Genomic DNA, 15180 nt, shown 5'->3' with positions numbered 1-15180 from the left:
ATACTAAAAGATGAAAAATAAAAGAGAGTAGGCTGGTCGAGAGAAAGAAAAAGAGATCGATGATGAAGAAATCGAACGAAAAACAACAATAATTAAAAGCAGGATTAGCAGAAAAAGAAGATGCAACGACAGAACAACAAGATGAAAAAGAAACAATAACATCAAGAGAAGTATATAATTTTCACGTGCTGAGTATTGTAAATGCGTTTTGTCGTATACGTGTAACATAACCGTACATGCTATATATATTCTTTTCAATTATAATCAAGAAATCAATTTCTTTTACAGTTTTACTAAGCTCTAATAATAATTTTGTACATTTTTTTTCGTGGCTTTAATAATTTTATACATCTTATCATTTTTCTTTTTCTTTTTTCTTTCCCTATCGGGAGCCTAAGAAACTTAGCATAATGTATGCTTCCCTGCCAATGCCATTTATCACAAAAGGGAACTTTAATTTTCATATCGAGTCATCCTGGTCTTCAAGTGACCGTTTCCGAGCTCGCAGATTGAGCTGAAGGCTTTCGGGTAGTGGAGGTGTCCTCCCTCTGCGGAATAAAACTGCAAGAGCCCTCATTTTCTGGCAAAGATCAAATATCTGCAAGATGGACATTGCAGACGTTATGGTTTGGAAGTTATTTAAGTAGCACAGATGGAAAATAACAATGTTAGTTTTCTTTACCGATGAGGCTTCTATCTCAGCAACACCCTCACAACCTTGACCACCTCCTTGTAGCAAGTCACAGTACTTTACTGCTTCATTTTCATCTTCAAATACCTGCAAACATATTGTGAAGTTGTAAGCAATTAAACCATTCTAATGACTGAAAAGTTGCAATAAATACGCAGTATCTTACAAACAAGACCTACTCAAGGTGTTTTATATGCAGCAGCAAAAGAATCATCATATTACCATTTAATCAAAATAAAATGGTAGAGCATAAAGTTAGAATTTGTTGGAAATTCACATTACTAAATGTTCACAACGACACAATACTTTGATAATTATAAATTTAACCGTGGTGATGCATTTGTATGAATATATACCAGCACTCCCTCTCTAATATCTTCCACAAGCATTTGAAACTTTGTCCCTCCCCTTGCTTGTTTGGACTGATTCCCAAGTCCAGATCTCCAGTTGCCTCCTTTGGAAAATAATAAGCCAAGCTCTCTCTCAACCTCACTGTTAGAGATTAAGAAAAAGAAAGAGAAAAAAAATCTCAGGTAGGAAATATGGTGTATACTACTAAGGAGGGGTGAAAAAGCAAGCATAAAAGTTGATCAAACCTTCTATTTCTTCGGGTTTTCATTGTCCACAATTGATTTTCCTTTTGCGTTAGTACATAAACAGGCTTTGAAGTTTCTCTCCAAGGGTTGGAATCTAATACTGTTAAAATGAACGAAAGGAACAAACAAAATATTAATAATGCTTTACTTGCCATATAAACCTTCAATTTTCTATGACAATCTCCCTATCCACCTACACACATGGGTACACCCAACACGGACACGGGCATATTAATCTATCCAAAAATGCGTGCAACACAACCAGCACTATGTACAACACAGGCAACCACAGCATATTTAAACATGCAGCAAGGTAGTGTAAATCATTTACTTTTGGTTTTGGAGAGGAAGAGACGGAAAGAAAAGGGTTTGAAGAGTAACATGAAGTCCTCTTTACTCTTGAAACCCTTCCTTTCCATCCCTTCCCCTTCCAAACTCCAACTCGCAAACACACCCTAAAGCAACGCTCCACTGTTGTATGTTTAAAACAACAATCAAGTCTGGCCTAACTAGATCGGATCAGTTACTCGCATGGATCAGACTATTCCGCAACACATCATACAGTTATATTTGCCATGATGGAAAACCCCTATAGAAGCCTGCAGTACACTATTTTGGTGGTTTTGGTTTGAGATGAACACTGAACTTCATCAATGACTAATTTTTGCTGCTAACCCTCTGATTTTTCCATAATCCTCTCCAAAGGGATCCACTTTGTTGAACAATAAAAAAAAAAAAGATAGGAAAGCTTAGCATAGTTGATGGTCACATCCTTGTTGTTTTGTTCATCCTTTTTGTATATAACTATCTTCTGCTCTTCCCTTCTTTCTTTCTTCGGATGAGCCTTGACAGAAATGTAAGGTCATTCGTTGTGTCCTAGATCATGCATTTAAATCCTAGAAAAGTATCTCAATTCTTCACACAGGGGACTAGAGATGTTAGGCTATGGTATGTACATCAATTATGTTCAGAGACCACTAGACTGAGCATCATGCAATGGACCACCTTTCTCCTTTTTCTTTCTCTTATCAAAAGAGCACAAACAGCAATAAGTACCATAATTGGTATAGTGATGTATCATCAAGGGCACAGAACATTCATGTACCCAAGCAAACAAAATCAAATAACTTTCCTAAGGTTTCGGGTTTTATTTTTCCCTCAAGGGTTGAAACCACTAGTAGTCATTTCTATTCAAGCATTTCAAATTCTGTAAGTGGTATGCCTCTCCAAAACTGGCAGCTCTAATCAATTTTTTTTAACCAAAAATTAGGGACAGCTACTCAGCAGGTACTTCAACTAAACTACTTTCCTTTTATCAGAGCAAGTCCAAATTTCCCTAACATCTAAATAAACCCTAAAATTAGAGAAAGAGAGAGAGGGGGGGGGGGGGGGGGACGACATCAGAATAAGGAAAACGCACCATCGTAGCTACTGGTATCGAAGGATTGTTGGAGATGCCTGCGCATGTCGTAAGCGCGAGACGAGACACGCTTGACGAACTCGTCGGAGGTTCCAGGGATGGTCCCGTCCATATGAAGCGCCCTCTCAACCTCCTCCTCTTCATCGTATCCACCGTCGTTTTTGCTTCCCTTAACGTCGTCGGCACCGCCAGCGCTGCACGAGACGTCGTTTAAGCCTCTCGTGGTCCTTCTTGTTCTTCTTCTGATGAAGCTGATGCTGAAGAGTTTGGAGAAAGACGTCGAGGAAGAGAGAAGACTGGGAGGGAGAGGGGCGCGTGAGAAGAGTGCAAGGTGGCGCGTGTGGCGGTTGAAAGGATTTGGTGGAGGGAGCACCATGGAAGGGGAGACAGTGGAGAGGGAATCCATCGCTCGCGTGTTGACGCGTGATGGGAATGATGGAAGAGAAGAAGGAGGAAGCTGGTGGAGGCGCGCAAGGAAGAGCCGGAGAAGAAGAAAACTAAAGAAGAAAGTAGAAACTAGGGAAGAAACTATAGAAGAAACAAGGCATCTGATTTTATTGTTTTTACGGCGGTATCGATTAAAGTTATTAAATTATAATTTTAATGTATTTTAAAAAAAATTATATTTGTAAAGAATGTTTTTCTTCAAAACTTTCAAAAAAAAATAAAGAATCGAAAAAATTCAAAATATAAGTCTTAGAAAGAGATAAAAACTAATCTATCTCCTTAATACACTAGAAGCCTAAACTTAGATTTTTCTCGAACTAATAAAAATGAGGTGTCAATTTTTTATGAATTTATTTTTTATTTAAGATAAAAATACTATTCTCTCTTCCAAATTTATTTTAGAAAAATATTTTTATTATAATTATATTACAATTAACATTTAATGAATAATGTTAATTTAGGAAAATATCTTTATTATAATTATATAAAATCAATATTTATTACATTATTATGCCAGCAAGCTATAACTCAAATAACATAGTTTCCTCATACTCATTTAGAAGTTGCGGGTTCGAGTCTTTCTATCTTTGGTAAAAGAAAAATATTTATTGCATTATCAACTAATAAAAATGATGTGTCAATTCTTCATAAATTCATTTTCCCTCCAAAATAAAAGTATTACTCTCTCTTTTAAATTTATTTTAGAAAATTATATTTATTATAATTATATTATAATATTATAATTATATATTACAATTAGTATTTAATGAATAATACATGATTATACTAATTTAAAAAATATTTTTATTCTAATTATATAAATTTAATATTTAATGCATTATTAAACTAATTATCAATCGAAAATATTTTTAATCATTTTAATTATATAGATACAATTCTAATTCTCATTCATTATAGAATAATTTTATTAATGGCAAGTTGTTATGTTAATAATGACCAATTTATATTAATAATAATAATAATAATAATAATAATAATAATAATAATAATAATAGATACCAATAATTAAATGTTAAAATAATTGCCAAACATTGTATACCTAACTTCAATTAGTTAATAAATTTAATTTTAGTTGTTATGTTTTATTTTCTAGGTAATTATGTTAATACATCAAATAATTTCCGACAAGTTGATATTGATATCTACTTTAGAAAATTAAACAAAAATCTATTATTCTAATCATGATAAAAATGTATATGATATGATAATAGCTTATTCAATCACAGCAAATATATGATGTATAATGTAAATAATAAAAAAATAACTTAATAATAACTAAGTTATATAATTACTTTTTGTTCTAATAAAGGCTATATATAGTTTTTTTTTTTTCATGAGTCTAGATCTGACAGTCAACTCTATTTTTTTTTTAATTTATTATTCTTCCTTGACTACTTCATAGAATAAGAATGTATTCTTCGTTTTTCATGAGGTTAATCCTTTTAAGGTACAATTTATAACTTTTTATAGTATTTTTTATATACTCATTCTATTATATTATTCTTTTGATAATTTAATGATTGTTCTTACTCCAATTTATTTTTTTCGTCTAATGTTCCAGTGCGATTGTCTTTTATCGCAATCGTTTATAATGCACCACATCTATCAAATGCCATCTCAAGGCACAGTAAACTCTATATTACCAAAGGATGGTTGGATCTACTCACATATTATGACCAACCTAATGGAATGTGGGTAAAGTCAGTTTTTTTGGGAGGAACTCAATTTTTTATTGAGGAATTATTTCTATGGAGCTTTGTAGGCCAAGTTCAAGTTCCATCCTTTCCATGCTTTCTATGTCTGCCCGGAAATCTTCGAAGTGGAGAAGAATTTCCTCAATTTAAGTTTAGTTCTGGTAAATTCGTATCAAACTCGAAGAACAATTTCAACGATTGGTAATATATTTAAATTTTTTATTTTAAGTTTTTTGTAATTAAAATAATTTTATAACATATTATGATTTTTTTTAGAAATTACAGGCCTTCTTTTGTATCAATAAAATGGCATTGAGGGAAATAAATGTCAGTTTAGTTTCTCGGTGTGACAATTCTATACCTTACTGTATTGCATGGATAGCAGATGATGAAATTTATTTAACAAGGAGATGGTCTGAATTTGCACGAATTCTAAATGTTCGAACTTATGATGTTGTTTCAGTTGGTTGTCCTTACGAGAATGGCTCTAATCTATACGTGTCTAAGAACTAGAATAGATTAAATATTATTTAAGAAATTTAATTCTAATATTGGTATTTGATTAAATTAGTTTTAAATTAATTTAAATTTGAACTGTTGCCTCAATTTATATAGTACGACTATTCTTCTTTAATATGTTATGTTTAAATTTTTGAATATGAAATTTCTTTCTTGTTTTGATTTTTAAGTTATTTTTATATTTTTATTTGCTCTCAGTATAATTAAGAAAAAATAGTTAAATTAAAAAATTGCAAATAATAAATATTATTTTTGATATGACAATTATTTTAATCAACTATATAAAATTATTTTAAACAAATAATAAAATAATTAATAATTGGGTACGAATAAATCAATAATAATTTTTATTAAAAGTTTTATGTGTCCAATAATATTTTTAGTTGTAACACCCTAACTATCAAAATGTCACGCTTCCTGTAAAACTCGGTTAATTAATGACTAATTAACCCACAAATTAAAATTTATTCTAGAAAATCATAAATGTGATTTTTTATGGTTTAATATGATAGAGAAAATTAAAACGAGAATTTCAAAACTAATTTTAAAGAAATTAGCCCAAGATTGGGCTGAACGGGCCGAACTGGGCCTAAATTGGGCCAGTGAGCCCAACCCATTCACATTAAATAAATGAGCTCAGCTCTTTCTCTCCCCATTTGGCAAGCTGAACACGTTGAAGCAGCCATGGGAAAAGGATGAAGAAGCAAACCCTTGGTTTGTTTAAAGTGCATAACTTTTGATCCGGAACTCCGATCGCCGCACCGTTTGCGGCCAAGCGTCAAGCTCTACAAAGCTCACAAATTTGTTCTTGAGGTAAGCTACGAATCCCTCTCTGAATTTCCAGCCCTTAATCTCGAAAATTTATTGGGTAAAGTGTTGAGATTTTTTAGTTTTGATGTTATAGTATCCAATTAGCTTGAAGGAAAAGCTTCTTCTTGCCTCTTTGATCCTTGGACTTGGTAAGATTCTCAACCCTAAGTGAAATACTTGAAGTGTTGTGTTTTGTTATTGAGTTGTTATGTTTTGGATATGATATTGTGGAATAGGTAGTGTGTATAAGTATATTGGAGCTTGATTGATGATTTTGGAAAGCTTTGGGGTGGAGCTATAAGCTTGAAAATCTGTTGGTGAGGTTTTGGAACCTTGAAAGTTGAAATTTGGAAGTGTTCCGGGTTGAGTGGAGAATCAGCCAAGGTATGGTTTTCAGTTTCCTGTATCTAAAATATAATGTAATGTGAAAACTTAGGCTAGTGACCCTAGGATAAGGATTGGATTGTTGGTGTTGATGATTGGCTCGAAAATGATAATTATGCATTTGGCTAATATCCTTGGAGGTTATGAATTTGGTGTTCTTGTTGATGGTTGTATGAATTGTTCATGACATGGATTAGGTGCGTATAATGATTGGTGAATTTGCAGTTGATAATGTATTTGATAAGGATATTTAATGACTTGTATTGAGTGTTGTGAATTAGAAATATTGGGTTGGAACTTGATGAAAATAGAGTCTTGGTTGGATGTGGATATAATGTGGGAGTTGATTATATGGATTGGAAATGTTTGATGTTGAAAGGCTGAGTTTTGGTTGGTTTAAAAGAGTTTTGGAAGTTTTGTGTTTTGAAATTTGGAGGTTTTGCAAGTTTGATGAAAACTGTGTTTTTAGTCCAAACTTTGACGGAGCACAACCTGGCCTCCAGACCCCCGATTTATGTCAAACTTATTTAGAAACAAAATTGGGTCCGTGATGCACCACTATTTCGTGGTACATTTTGTGCTTAATTTTAGTGGATTTCATCCATTACTCCCACACTTATTCAATGAAATAGCATGGTTTTATAAATTTATCCTAATTTGTGCTTAAGTGTGAAAACATGCTTTTTAGTCCCTTAATTGGTTAATTTTAATTCACCTTTGATTTTACTAGATGCCTTGATGAGTTTGTTAGTGATTTCAGGTTGAAAAGGCTGGAATGGATCAAAGGAGTGAAGAGAAAAGTATGCAAAGTGGAGAAATCATGAAAAATCAAGGATTTGGGATGCATTCATCGACGCGCACACGTGGAACGATGTACACGCGTGGAACGACGCGCACGCGTGAATGTGAAGTCGCATGGCGAAGTGTACGCGTACATGACGCGTACGCGTGGAAAGTAAAATGCCAATCGACGCGTATGCATGACCCACGCGTACGCGTCGATGCTCGCACGTGACCTCATTAAAGTGAAAACGCTGGAGATAATTTCTGAGCGGCCCAGGCCCAAATCCAACTCATTTTTTGAGCCTATTACATGCAGAATTCAAGAGGAGTCAAGGGGAGGAAGCACATAGTTGAGTTGTCATCATGCTTTAGTTAGTTTCTAGAGAGAGAAGCTCTCTTTTCTCTCTAGAATTAGGTTAGATGTAGATTAGGATTTCTTAGATCTAGGTTTAATTCTTGCTTTGATTTACTTTTTCTTTACAAATTCTTGTTCTTCTACCTTTGCTTTCCTAGTTTAGCATTTTGTTCTTTGTAATTGTTTACTTTGTTGTTGATGCACTCTTGTTCCTTCTATTTTCCTTTAATGCAATTCATGTTGATTTCTTTTATATTACTTTGTTGTTGATTTCTTGCAATTAGTAGTTGTAGATTTACTTTTCTTCCTAATTCTATCTTGCTTTCCTTTTATGCCTTCCAAGTGTTTGACAAAATGTTTGGAAGGATGTTAGAGTAGATTTTTGTGTTCTTGGCTTGGGATGGTAACTTAGGTGAACTTGAGTTACTAATGTCCAAGTCTTGATAATTGGTGTCCATTGACTCTAGCCTTCCCTAAATTAATTAGTGAGAATGTTAGGACTTATGGATTAGGATTGGTGTAGCTCATTTGATTTTCCTCCATTCGTTAGAGGATGACTTAATGAGATTGATCCTTGCAATGATCATATTGTGGTTCGTAACAAGGATAAAGATCCTTAACCATCAACCCTTGCCAAGACCTTTTTATCATTTGAGTTTCATTTACTTTCTTGCCATTTACTTTTCATGTCTCTTATTCAAAATCCTAAAATATGCATCTCATAACCAATAATAAGAACACTTCCCTACAATTTCTTTGAGAGACGACTCGAGGTTTAAATACTTCGGTTATTATTTTTATTGGGGTTTGTTACTTGTGACAACCAAATTTTTGCATGAGAGGATTGTTTGTTGGTTTAGAAACTATACTTGTAACGAGATTTCATTTGTGAAATTCTATACCAACGAAAAATTCGTTCATCAAAATGGCGCCGTTGCCTGGGAATTGCAAATGTGTGCCTTGTTATTGGTTATTGTACATATGTTAATATTGTGAATAGCTTGAGTTTTGGATTGCTTGTTAGTTTTTGCTAGTTTTAGGATTTGGTTCTTTTTGTTTCTTATTAGATTTTATTTTTATTTGCTCTTGCTATCATGAATTCTCACCCTTTTGACTATGAGTTTAGTTACAACTATGTTGTAGGAAGTGGAGATTACAATGAGAACATGCACCAAGGTTGGAACCATCAAGGGTGGGAGGAACCTCAAGCGTATGATCAATCCTTTTGGCAACAACCTCCACCAATGTATTATGAGCAACAACCATTCCATGATTCATATCAATCTAATGGCTATGGTAGACCTCCTTGTGACTATCAAAAACCATATGCCTATGAGCCTCATCCTCAACATAGCCCTCAACCATACTCACAAGTCCCTTTCCACCAAATACCTTCCTATGGCCCTCATCTATCATATAACCAATCACCCTTACCTTATCCTTGTGACCATTATGAGAGAAAACCTATAGAACCACCCACATTCCAATACAATTACTCCCAAGAACCACCTCAATACACTCCATCTCCGTATTTTCATCAAGAAGAACCATCTTCCTATTATGAATCCTTTATCCAAAATAATGAACCCTCCTATCCACCCCAAGCTCCAATGGATGATTTTCTCATTTTGTTACTTCAAGGGCAAAGGGAAATACAAAAGGAGACACTAGAATTCATGGTCGCCTTGACTGAGGTGGTAAACTGATTAACCTCCCAATGCTTGAACACTCAAGGCACTTCCATTGCCAATTGTGGAGAATCAATTGAAGAACGTAGTATGAAGGAGAGATTAGAAAATCCGGTGGAGAATGAGGAGTTAGATTTGGTATTGGAACAATTGGATGAAGCTATGATTGTCGAAGAAGAGGAAGAAGTGGTTGAAGATTTAGGAGATGTTGAAAGTCCATGGGAATGTAGAATCATGGAGCCCTCTTCCAAGAAGCTTGAAATTGATGTTGAGGAGGGTGTACAACCTCCAAGGCATATCATTGTTGGAGACTTTAAAGAGGTTTATCAAGAGATGGATTCAATCATTGGTGACTTCTTATCCATAATTGAATCCTCCCCCGTTGGACTTAAAATGAAGATTAAAGAAGAAGAAGCACAACCTTCCATGCCCTTGGTAATCAATGAAAAAGAGGTTGAAGGAAGCTACCAAGAGGAAGAAGTTAAAATTAAAGAAGCTTGCTTAGAGGTGGAGGTAATCAAAGAAGAACACAAGGGAGTGGAGCTTGTAAGGCCCTTGGAAACACCTCTCCCCAAGCCATCACCATACATTTTTTCATTCAAGTGGGTAAATCTCTTATCTCTAAGCTTAATTAGCCCACTTGAATATGGTTTGCTTGAGACGAATGGGCAACTTAGAGCACTTTGTGGCTTTAAGAGAAAAAGGGAGATGGTTAGTCGTTGACATTGTAAATCAAAGTTCATGATGGTTACATGTTCAAGGCTTAATAGCAATCGTTGGTGTATAACTAGATTGCTTGGGTCTAGGAGGATGTTTGGTCGCTTAAGTGAGAATTCTAAGGTCATGCCACCCGGATGGATTAGTGATAATCAACTTGAAGACGGGTGTGGGAACAAGATATGGGATCCGGGAATACATAAGGATCAATTTTGGGAGCTCATAGCTTGTGCGGAACTCCATCAAGGCTTGAAGCTATTAATTTTGAAGAATGAGGCTTATTGGAGACCCAAGCATTGGTGCATGTTCCAAGATGAGTACAAGCACAAGCTACCTTGATGAGGAGCTCCCCATAAGTTCAACTTAAAGACAATAAATAAAAGTGCTAGGTGGGAGACACCCCACCACGGTAAAATCTTTCCTTTTTCTCTTTTGTAAATATTGGTAGGATTAGTTTAATTTTATATTTTGATTGGTTTGTTGAGTTTATTTAGGAGTTTGGTATATTAAATAAGGTCTTATGGTGTTTTGGTAGCTGTTTGGAGGTTGGAATGCTTGGTTTGGTGCAAGAACATAGAAAAATTTTCAAAAACAGAGCACCAACCCACGCGTATGCGTGACCCCAGGCTTTCGACCATCCACGCGCACGCGTCACCCACGCGTACGCGTGGATGCAAAATTTTCACCCCCCCAGCCAAAAACCCGAGAGTTGTGCCCACTTCATGCCAACTTTGTTCGCGAGGCACAACTCTACCCATGCGTATGCATCACCTTATGCGTACGCGTCGGCCCTCTCTGAATAACACACCACGCGTATGCGTGACCCACACGTACGCGTCGCTTCCATTTCACCTCACCACGCGCACGCGTCACTCCACGCGTATGCGTGGATAGCCCTCTTCACCACTCCTCTTTTCTTCTCTTCTTTCCATTCCTTTCCTTCTTCTATCTTCTCTTCTCTTCTTCCCTTCTCTTACCCATCATCCAACAATACCAAACACCATTTATAACCATTCCTTTTAGTTAGTTAGTTGTTTAGCTAGTTTCATTTTTGTTTAATTTTCTATTTCTCATTATAAGTGTTGGATTATTAATCTTGTTTGCTGTTATTGCTGCTTATTTACTTGATGCTATTTTAGCATAATTATTTTTGGATATTCATTGTTGGATTCTCTTGTTGAGGTTACAAGTTATCACCTGGTTTTGAGTTTCTATAGTGAACACTTGTGCATACCAAGTACATGAGGATTGCCTTCAAGCTTCTTAAACCTTTTTGAATTGCATGATTTGGCCACCATGTGATTTGAATCCTTTTCTTTGATTAGGCAATTTTTTGATGGATGTCGTGCATCTATCTTAATGCATTGTGTTTCTTGATCATATGCATCCATATGTTATGCTTATGCCTTAATGACATGATTGACCATTAATTATTTACTTATGTGCTCTACACATATGTGAGCTAATCATTTTGGCATATGTTTCTTTTGTGAAATTGGATTGGAAGCTTACCTAGGAACATCCTTTTGAAATTCTCAAGCTATATGGACCATACTTGCTATGTGATTGACTTTTCATATCTAGTTCTCTTTCACTATATTGCATAGCAACCATGTTTTCCATCTTATGTCCACTAGGTGATGTGAGCCAAATTCAAAGCGTGTCATTGTTTGTTGTGTAAGTTTCATACACCATTTGTACATTAAAGTCTACTTACATATCAATCAATGTCCACTCATCATCCAATTCACAATTGCTTGATTTTTGGCTTGAATGCTTTCATGCTTCTTTATTGCTTGTTCGGTTGTCTTAACCTACGAGTTTAGAGCATCTCAAGCACACTAGAATAAGTGAAGTGCATGTTCCTTTTTGTGTAACTGTGACATAGCTTTTCAAGTTAGTATGTGTGTTCTAAACTGCGCGCAACTTGGAATACACACTCACCTTTTATCCATGTCGCACATTGGGTCACTCATTCGATTCTAGTGGTATTTACCTCATTCCAACAATATATGCTTCCTTGCTTTTGCATTTACTTTTCTTACTATCCTGTCTTCTATTTTCAGGATGAGTCATTATAAGCTAAAACGGAAGCAGGACAAAGAACACGCAGCAACCAGTTGATCCACCAGCTGAAGGTGGCAACCCGTGTAGTCGCCGTACCCCCTTGCTCATCTTTGAATGCACCGAGGACGGTGCAAACTTTAAAGTGTGGGGAGGTCGTCCGACCAATCGGCGTTTTTGGGTGACAAATTTCTAATCTCAACACTTTTCCATTTCATTTTTTTAGGTCTTCTAGGACTTTTTGTCGCATTTTCCTATTTTGCATATATATACATAATAAGCTTAGTCAAAATAATGAAATTTTCAAGATTTCTATCTGTAGGGCGCCCTAATTGATTTGAGTGAAAATTTTTCATTAAACTTACTTGAATTATATATATTGTGGATCATGTTTTGAGCTAAGAACACAAGCTTGTGAGTTTTGAGCCTAATTGTGTGGTTACGTCATATAACCACTTATTTTCCTTCTTGTGTGCATTATTCTCTCTCTATGATTGTAATCTTTGATTTGTTTGATTCTTTATGTCCATTATTTTATGCAGACATGCATTTATACGATTGAGACCATTGTTTCAATTAGCTCACTTACCCAAATAGCCTTACCTTTTATCTTCCATTGTTAGCCAACTTTGAGCCTACGCTTAACCCACTTGTTCTTAATTTTAGCACATTACAAGCCCTAAAGCGAAAAACAATAAATGTCCATAATTTGGATCTTTTATTAGCTTAGGCTAGTGAGTGTATATCATTCAAGTATGGGAAAACTTGGGACATTAGTTGAGTAAAAGGTGTGTGTTGTATTTTCATTGAAATCATGGGAGTCGGGTACATACTCATGTGTTAATTAAATGTAAAACCATATGCATTGATATTTTTGTAGGTACTTTATTACAAAAAGAAAAAAAATATATATATATATATATATGAAAAGAAAAAAGAAAAAATAGAAAAAGAAAGAAAAGACGCTACAACAGTGGAGCGTTGCTTTAGGGTGTGTTTGCCAGTTGGAGTTTTGGAGGGGAAGGGATGAAAAGGAAGGATTTCAAGAGTAAAGAGGACTTCATGTTACTCTTCAAACCCTTTTCTTTCGGTCTCTTCCTCTCCAAAACCAAAAGTAAATGATTTATACTACCTTGCTGCATGTTTAAATATGCTGTGGTTGCCTGTGTTGTACATAGTGCTGGTTGTGTTGCACGCATTTTTGGATAGATTGATATGCCCGTGTCCCTGTTGGGTGTACCCATGTGTGTAGGTGGATAGGGAGATTGTCATAGAAAATTGAAGGTTTATATGGCAAGTAAAGCATTATTAATATTTTGTTTGTTCCTTTCGTTCATTTTAACAGTATTAGATTCCAACCCTTGGAGAGAAACTTCAAAGCCTGTTTATGTACTAACGCAAAAGGAAAATCAATTGTGGACAATGAAAACCCGAAGAAATAGAAGGTTTGATCCACTTTTATGCTTGCTTTTTCACCCCTCCTTAGTAGTATACACCATATTTCCTACCTGAGATTTTTTTTCTCTTTCTTTTTCTTAATCTCTAACAGTGAGGTTGAGAGAGAGCTTGGCTTATTATTTTCCAAAGGAGGCAACTGGAGATCTGGACTTGGGAATCAGTCCAAACAAGCAAGGGGAGGAACAAAGTTTCAAATGCTTGTGGAAGATATTAGAGAGGGAGTGCTGGTATATATTCATACAAATGCATCACCACGGTTAAATTTATAATTATCAAAGTATTGTGTCGTTGTGAACATTTAGTAATGTGAATTTCCAACAAATTCTAACTTTATGCTCTACCATTTTATTTTGATTAAATGGTAATATGATGATTCTTTTGCTGCTGCATATAAAACACCTTGAGTAGGTCTTGTTTGTAAGATACTGCGTATTTATTGCAACTTTTCAGTCATTAGAATGGTTTAATTGCTTACAACTTCACAATATATTTGCAGGAATTTGAAGATGAAAATGAAGCAGTAAAGTACTGTGACTTGCTACAAGGAGGTGGTCAAGGTTGTGAGGGTGTTGCTGAGATAGAAGCCTCATCGGTAAAGAAAACTAACAAATTGTTATTTTCCATCTGTGCTACTTAAATAACTTCCAAACCATAACGTCCGCAATGTCTATTCCGCAGAGGGAGGACACCTCCACTACCCGAAAGCCTTCAGCTCAATCTGCGAGCTCGGAAACGGTCACTTGAAGACCAGGCTGACTCGATATGAAAATTAAAGTTCCCTTTTGTGATAAATGGCATTGGCAGGGAAGCACATTATGCTAAGTTTCTTAGGCCCCCGATAGGGAAAGAAAAAAGAAAAAGAAAAATGATAAGATGTATAAAACTATTAAAGCCACGAAAAAAAATGTACAAAATTATTATTATAGCTTAGTAAAACTGTAAGAAATTGATTTCTTGATTATAATTGAAAAGAATATATATAGCATGTACGGTTATGTTACACGTATACGACAAAACTCATTTACAATACTCAGCACGTGAAAATTATATACTTCTCTTGATGTTATTGTTTCTTTTTCATCTTATTGTTCTGTCGTTGCATCTTCTTTTTCTGCTAATCCTGCTTTTAATTATTGTTGTTTTTCCTTCGATTTCTTCATCATCGATCTCTTTTTCTTTCTCTCGACCAGCCTACTCTCTTTTATTTTTCATCTTTTAGTATTGATAAAAAATAATTTTTACGAAAAACATGAAAACCACTAAAATTTTAGTTAAATAATACAGATTTTTTTTTTGTTTATAATTATTCTTATCCTGGTTCAAAATTCAAAATTAGACCCAAAAAACAAAGCTTATGTACGTCAAATTCCCTTCACTACCCTGTCTAACTTTATAGGGTCCACCTGGTATGTAGAACCTTAACTGCACTTACAAATAAGTTCATATATTTAAGTATGAGATCTTAACAACTCCTAGATAAAAGGGGAAGATAACTACCCGCTAGAATAGGAAGGGAGGTTACAAATGTGGCTA

General features: G+C 35.0%; 2 protein-coding genes across 2 annotated transcripts; one reads left to right on the top strand and one right to left on the bottom strand.

Annotated features, from left to right (window-relative positions):
• Nucleotides 1–218: 218 nt before the first annotated feature.
• LOC107643673 (plant/protein) lies at nucleotides 219–3265 on the bottom strand. The gene is made up of 5 exons (XM_088488994.1): nucleotides 2708–3265; nucleotides 1288–1387; nucleotides 1048–1183; nucleotides 683–778; nucleotides 219–598 (listed from the first exon to the last, which is right to left on the bottom strand). The coding sequence occupies exons 1-5, from the start codon at nucleotides 3111–3113 to the stop codon at nucleotides 461–463; spliced, it is 876 nt and encodes a 291-aa protein (XP_088345120.1). The 5' UTR covers nucleotides 3114–3265; the 3' UTR covers nucleotides 219–460.
• A 10144-nt stretch (nucleotides 3266–13409) lies between these two features.
• LOC107640675 (uncharacterized) lies at nucleotides 13410–14410 on the top strand. The gene is made up of 4 exons (XM_088488988.1): nucleotides 13410–13634; nucleotides 13739–13874; nucleotides 14144–14239; nucleotides 14326–14410. Exons 1-4 carry the CDS (start codon nucleotides 13480–13482, stop codon nucleotides 14389–14391), a joined length of 453 nt encoding a protein of 150 aa, XP_088345114.1. The 5' UTR covers nucleotides 13410–13479; the 3' UTR covers nucleotides 14392–14410.
• The last annotated feature ends 770 nt before the right edge of the window (nucleotides 14411–15180 follow it).

This window comes from Arachis ipaensis, chromosome B5 (genome assembly GCF_059453495.1).
Source record: "Arachis ipaensis isolate K30076 ecotype BB chromosome B5, ASM5945349v1, whole genome shotgun sequence".
NCBI lineage: Eukaryota > Viridiplantae > Streptophyta > Magnoliopsida > Fabales > Fabaceae > Arachis > Arachis ipaensis.
This window is presented reverse-complemented; position numbering and strand designations above follow the sequence as displayed.

Excerpts from the sequence above, each read along its gene's own strand:
- LOC107643673 (XM_088488994.1), bottom strand. The coding sequence starts at position 3,113 with ATGGATTCCCTCTCCACTGTCTCCCCTTCCATGGTGCTCCCTCCACCA. Across the intron at positions 1,388-2,707 it reads CGATACCAGTAGCTACGATG|TATTAGATTCCAACCCTTGG; the intron begins GTGCGTTTTCCT and ends TCATTTTAACAG. Across the intron at positions 599-682 it reads CTGAGATAGAAGCCTCATCG|ATATTTGATCTTTGCCAGAA; the intron begins GTAAAGAAAACT and ends TCCATCTTGCAG.
- LOC107640675 (XM_088488988.1), top strand. The coding sequence starts at position 13,480 with ATGGCAAGTAAAGCATTATTAATATTTTGTTTGTTCCTTTCGTTCATT. Across the intron at positions 13,635-13,738 it reads AAAACCCGAAGAAATAGAAG|TGAGGTTGAGAGAGAGCTTG; the intron begins GTTTGATCCACT and ends AATCTCTAACAG. Across the intron at positions 14,240-14,325 it reads CTGAGATAGAAGCCTCATCG|AGGGAGGACACCTCCACTAC; the intron begins GTAAAGAAAACT and ends TCTATTCCGCAG.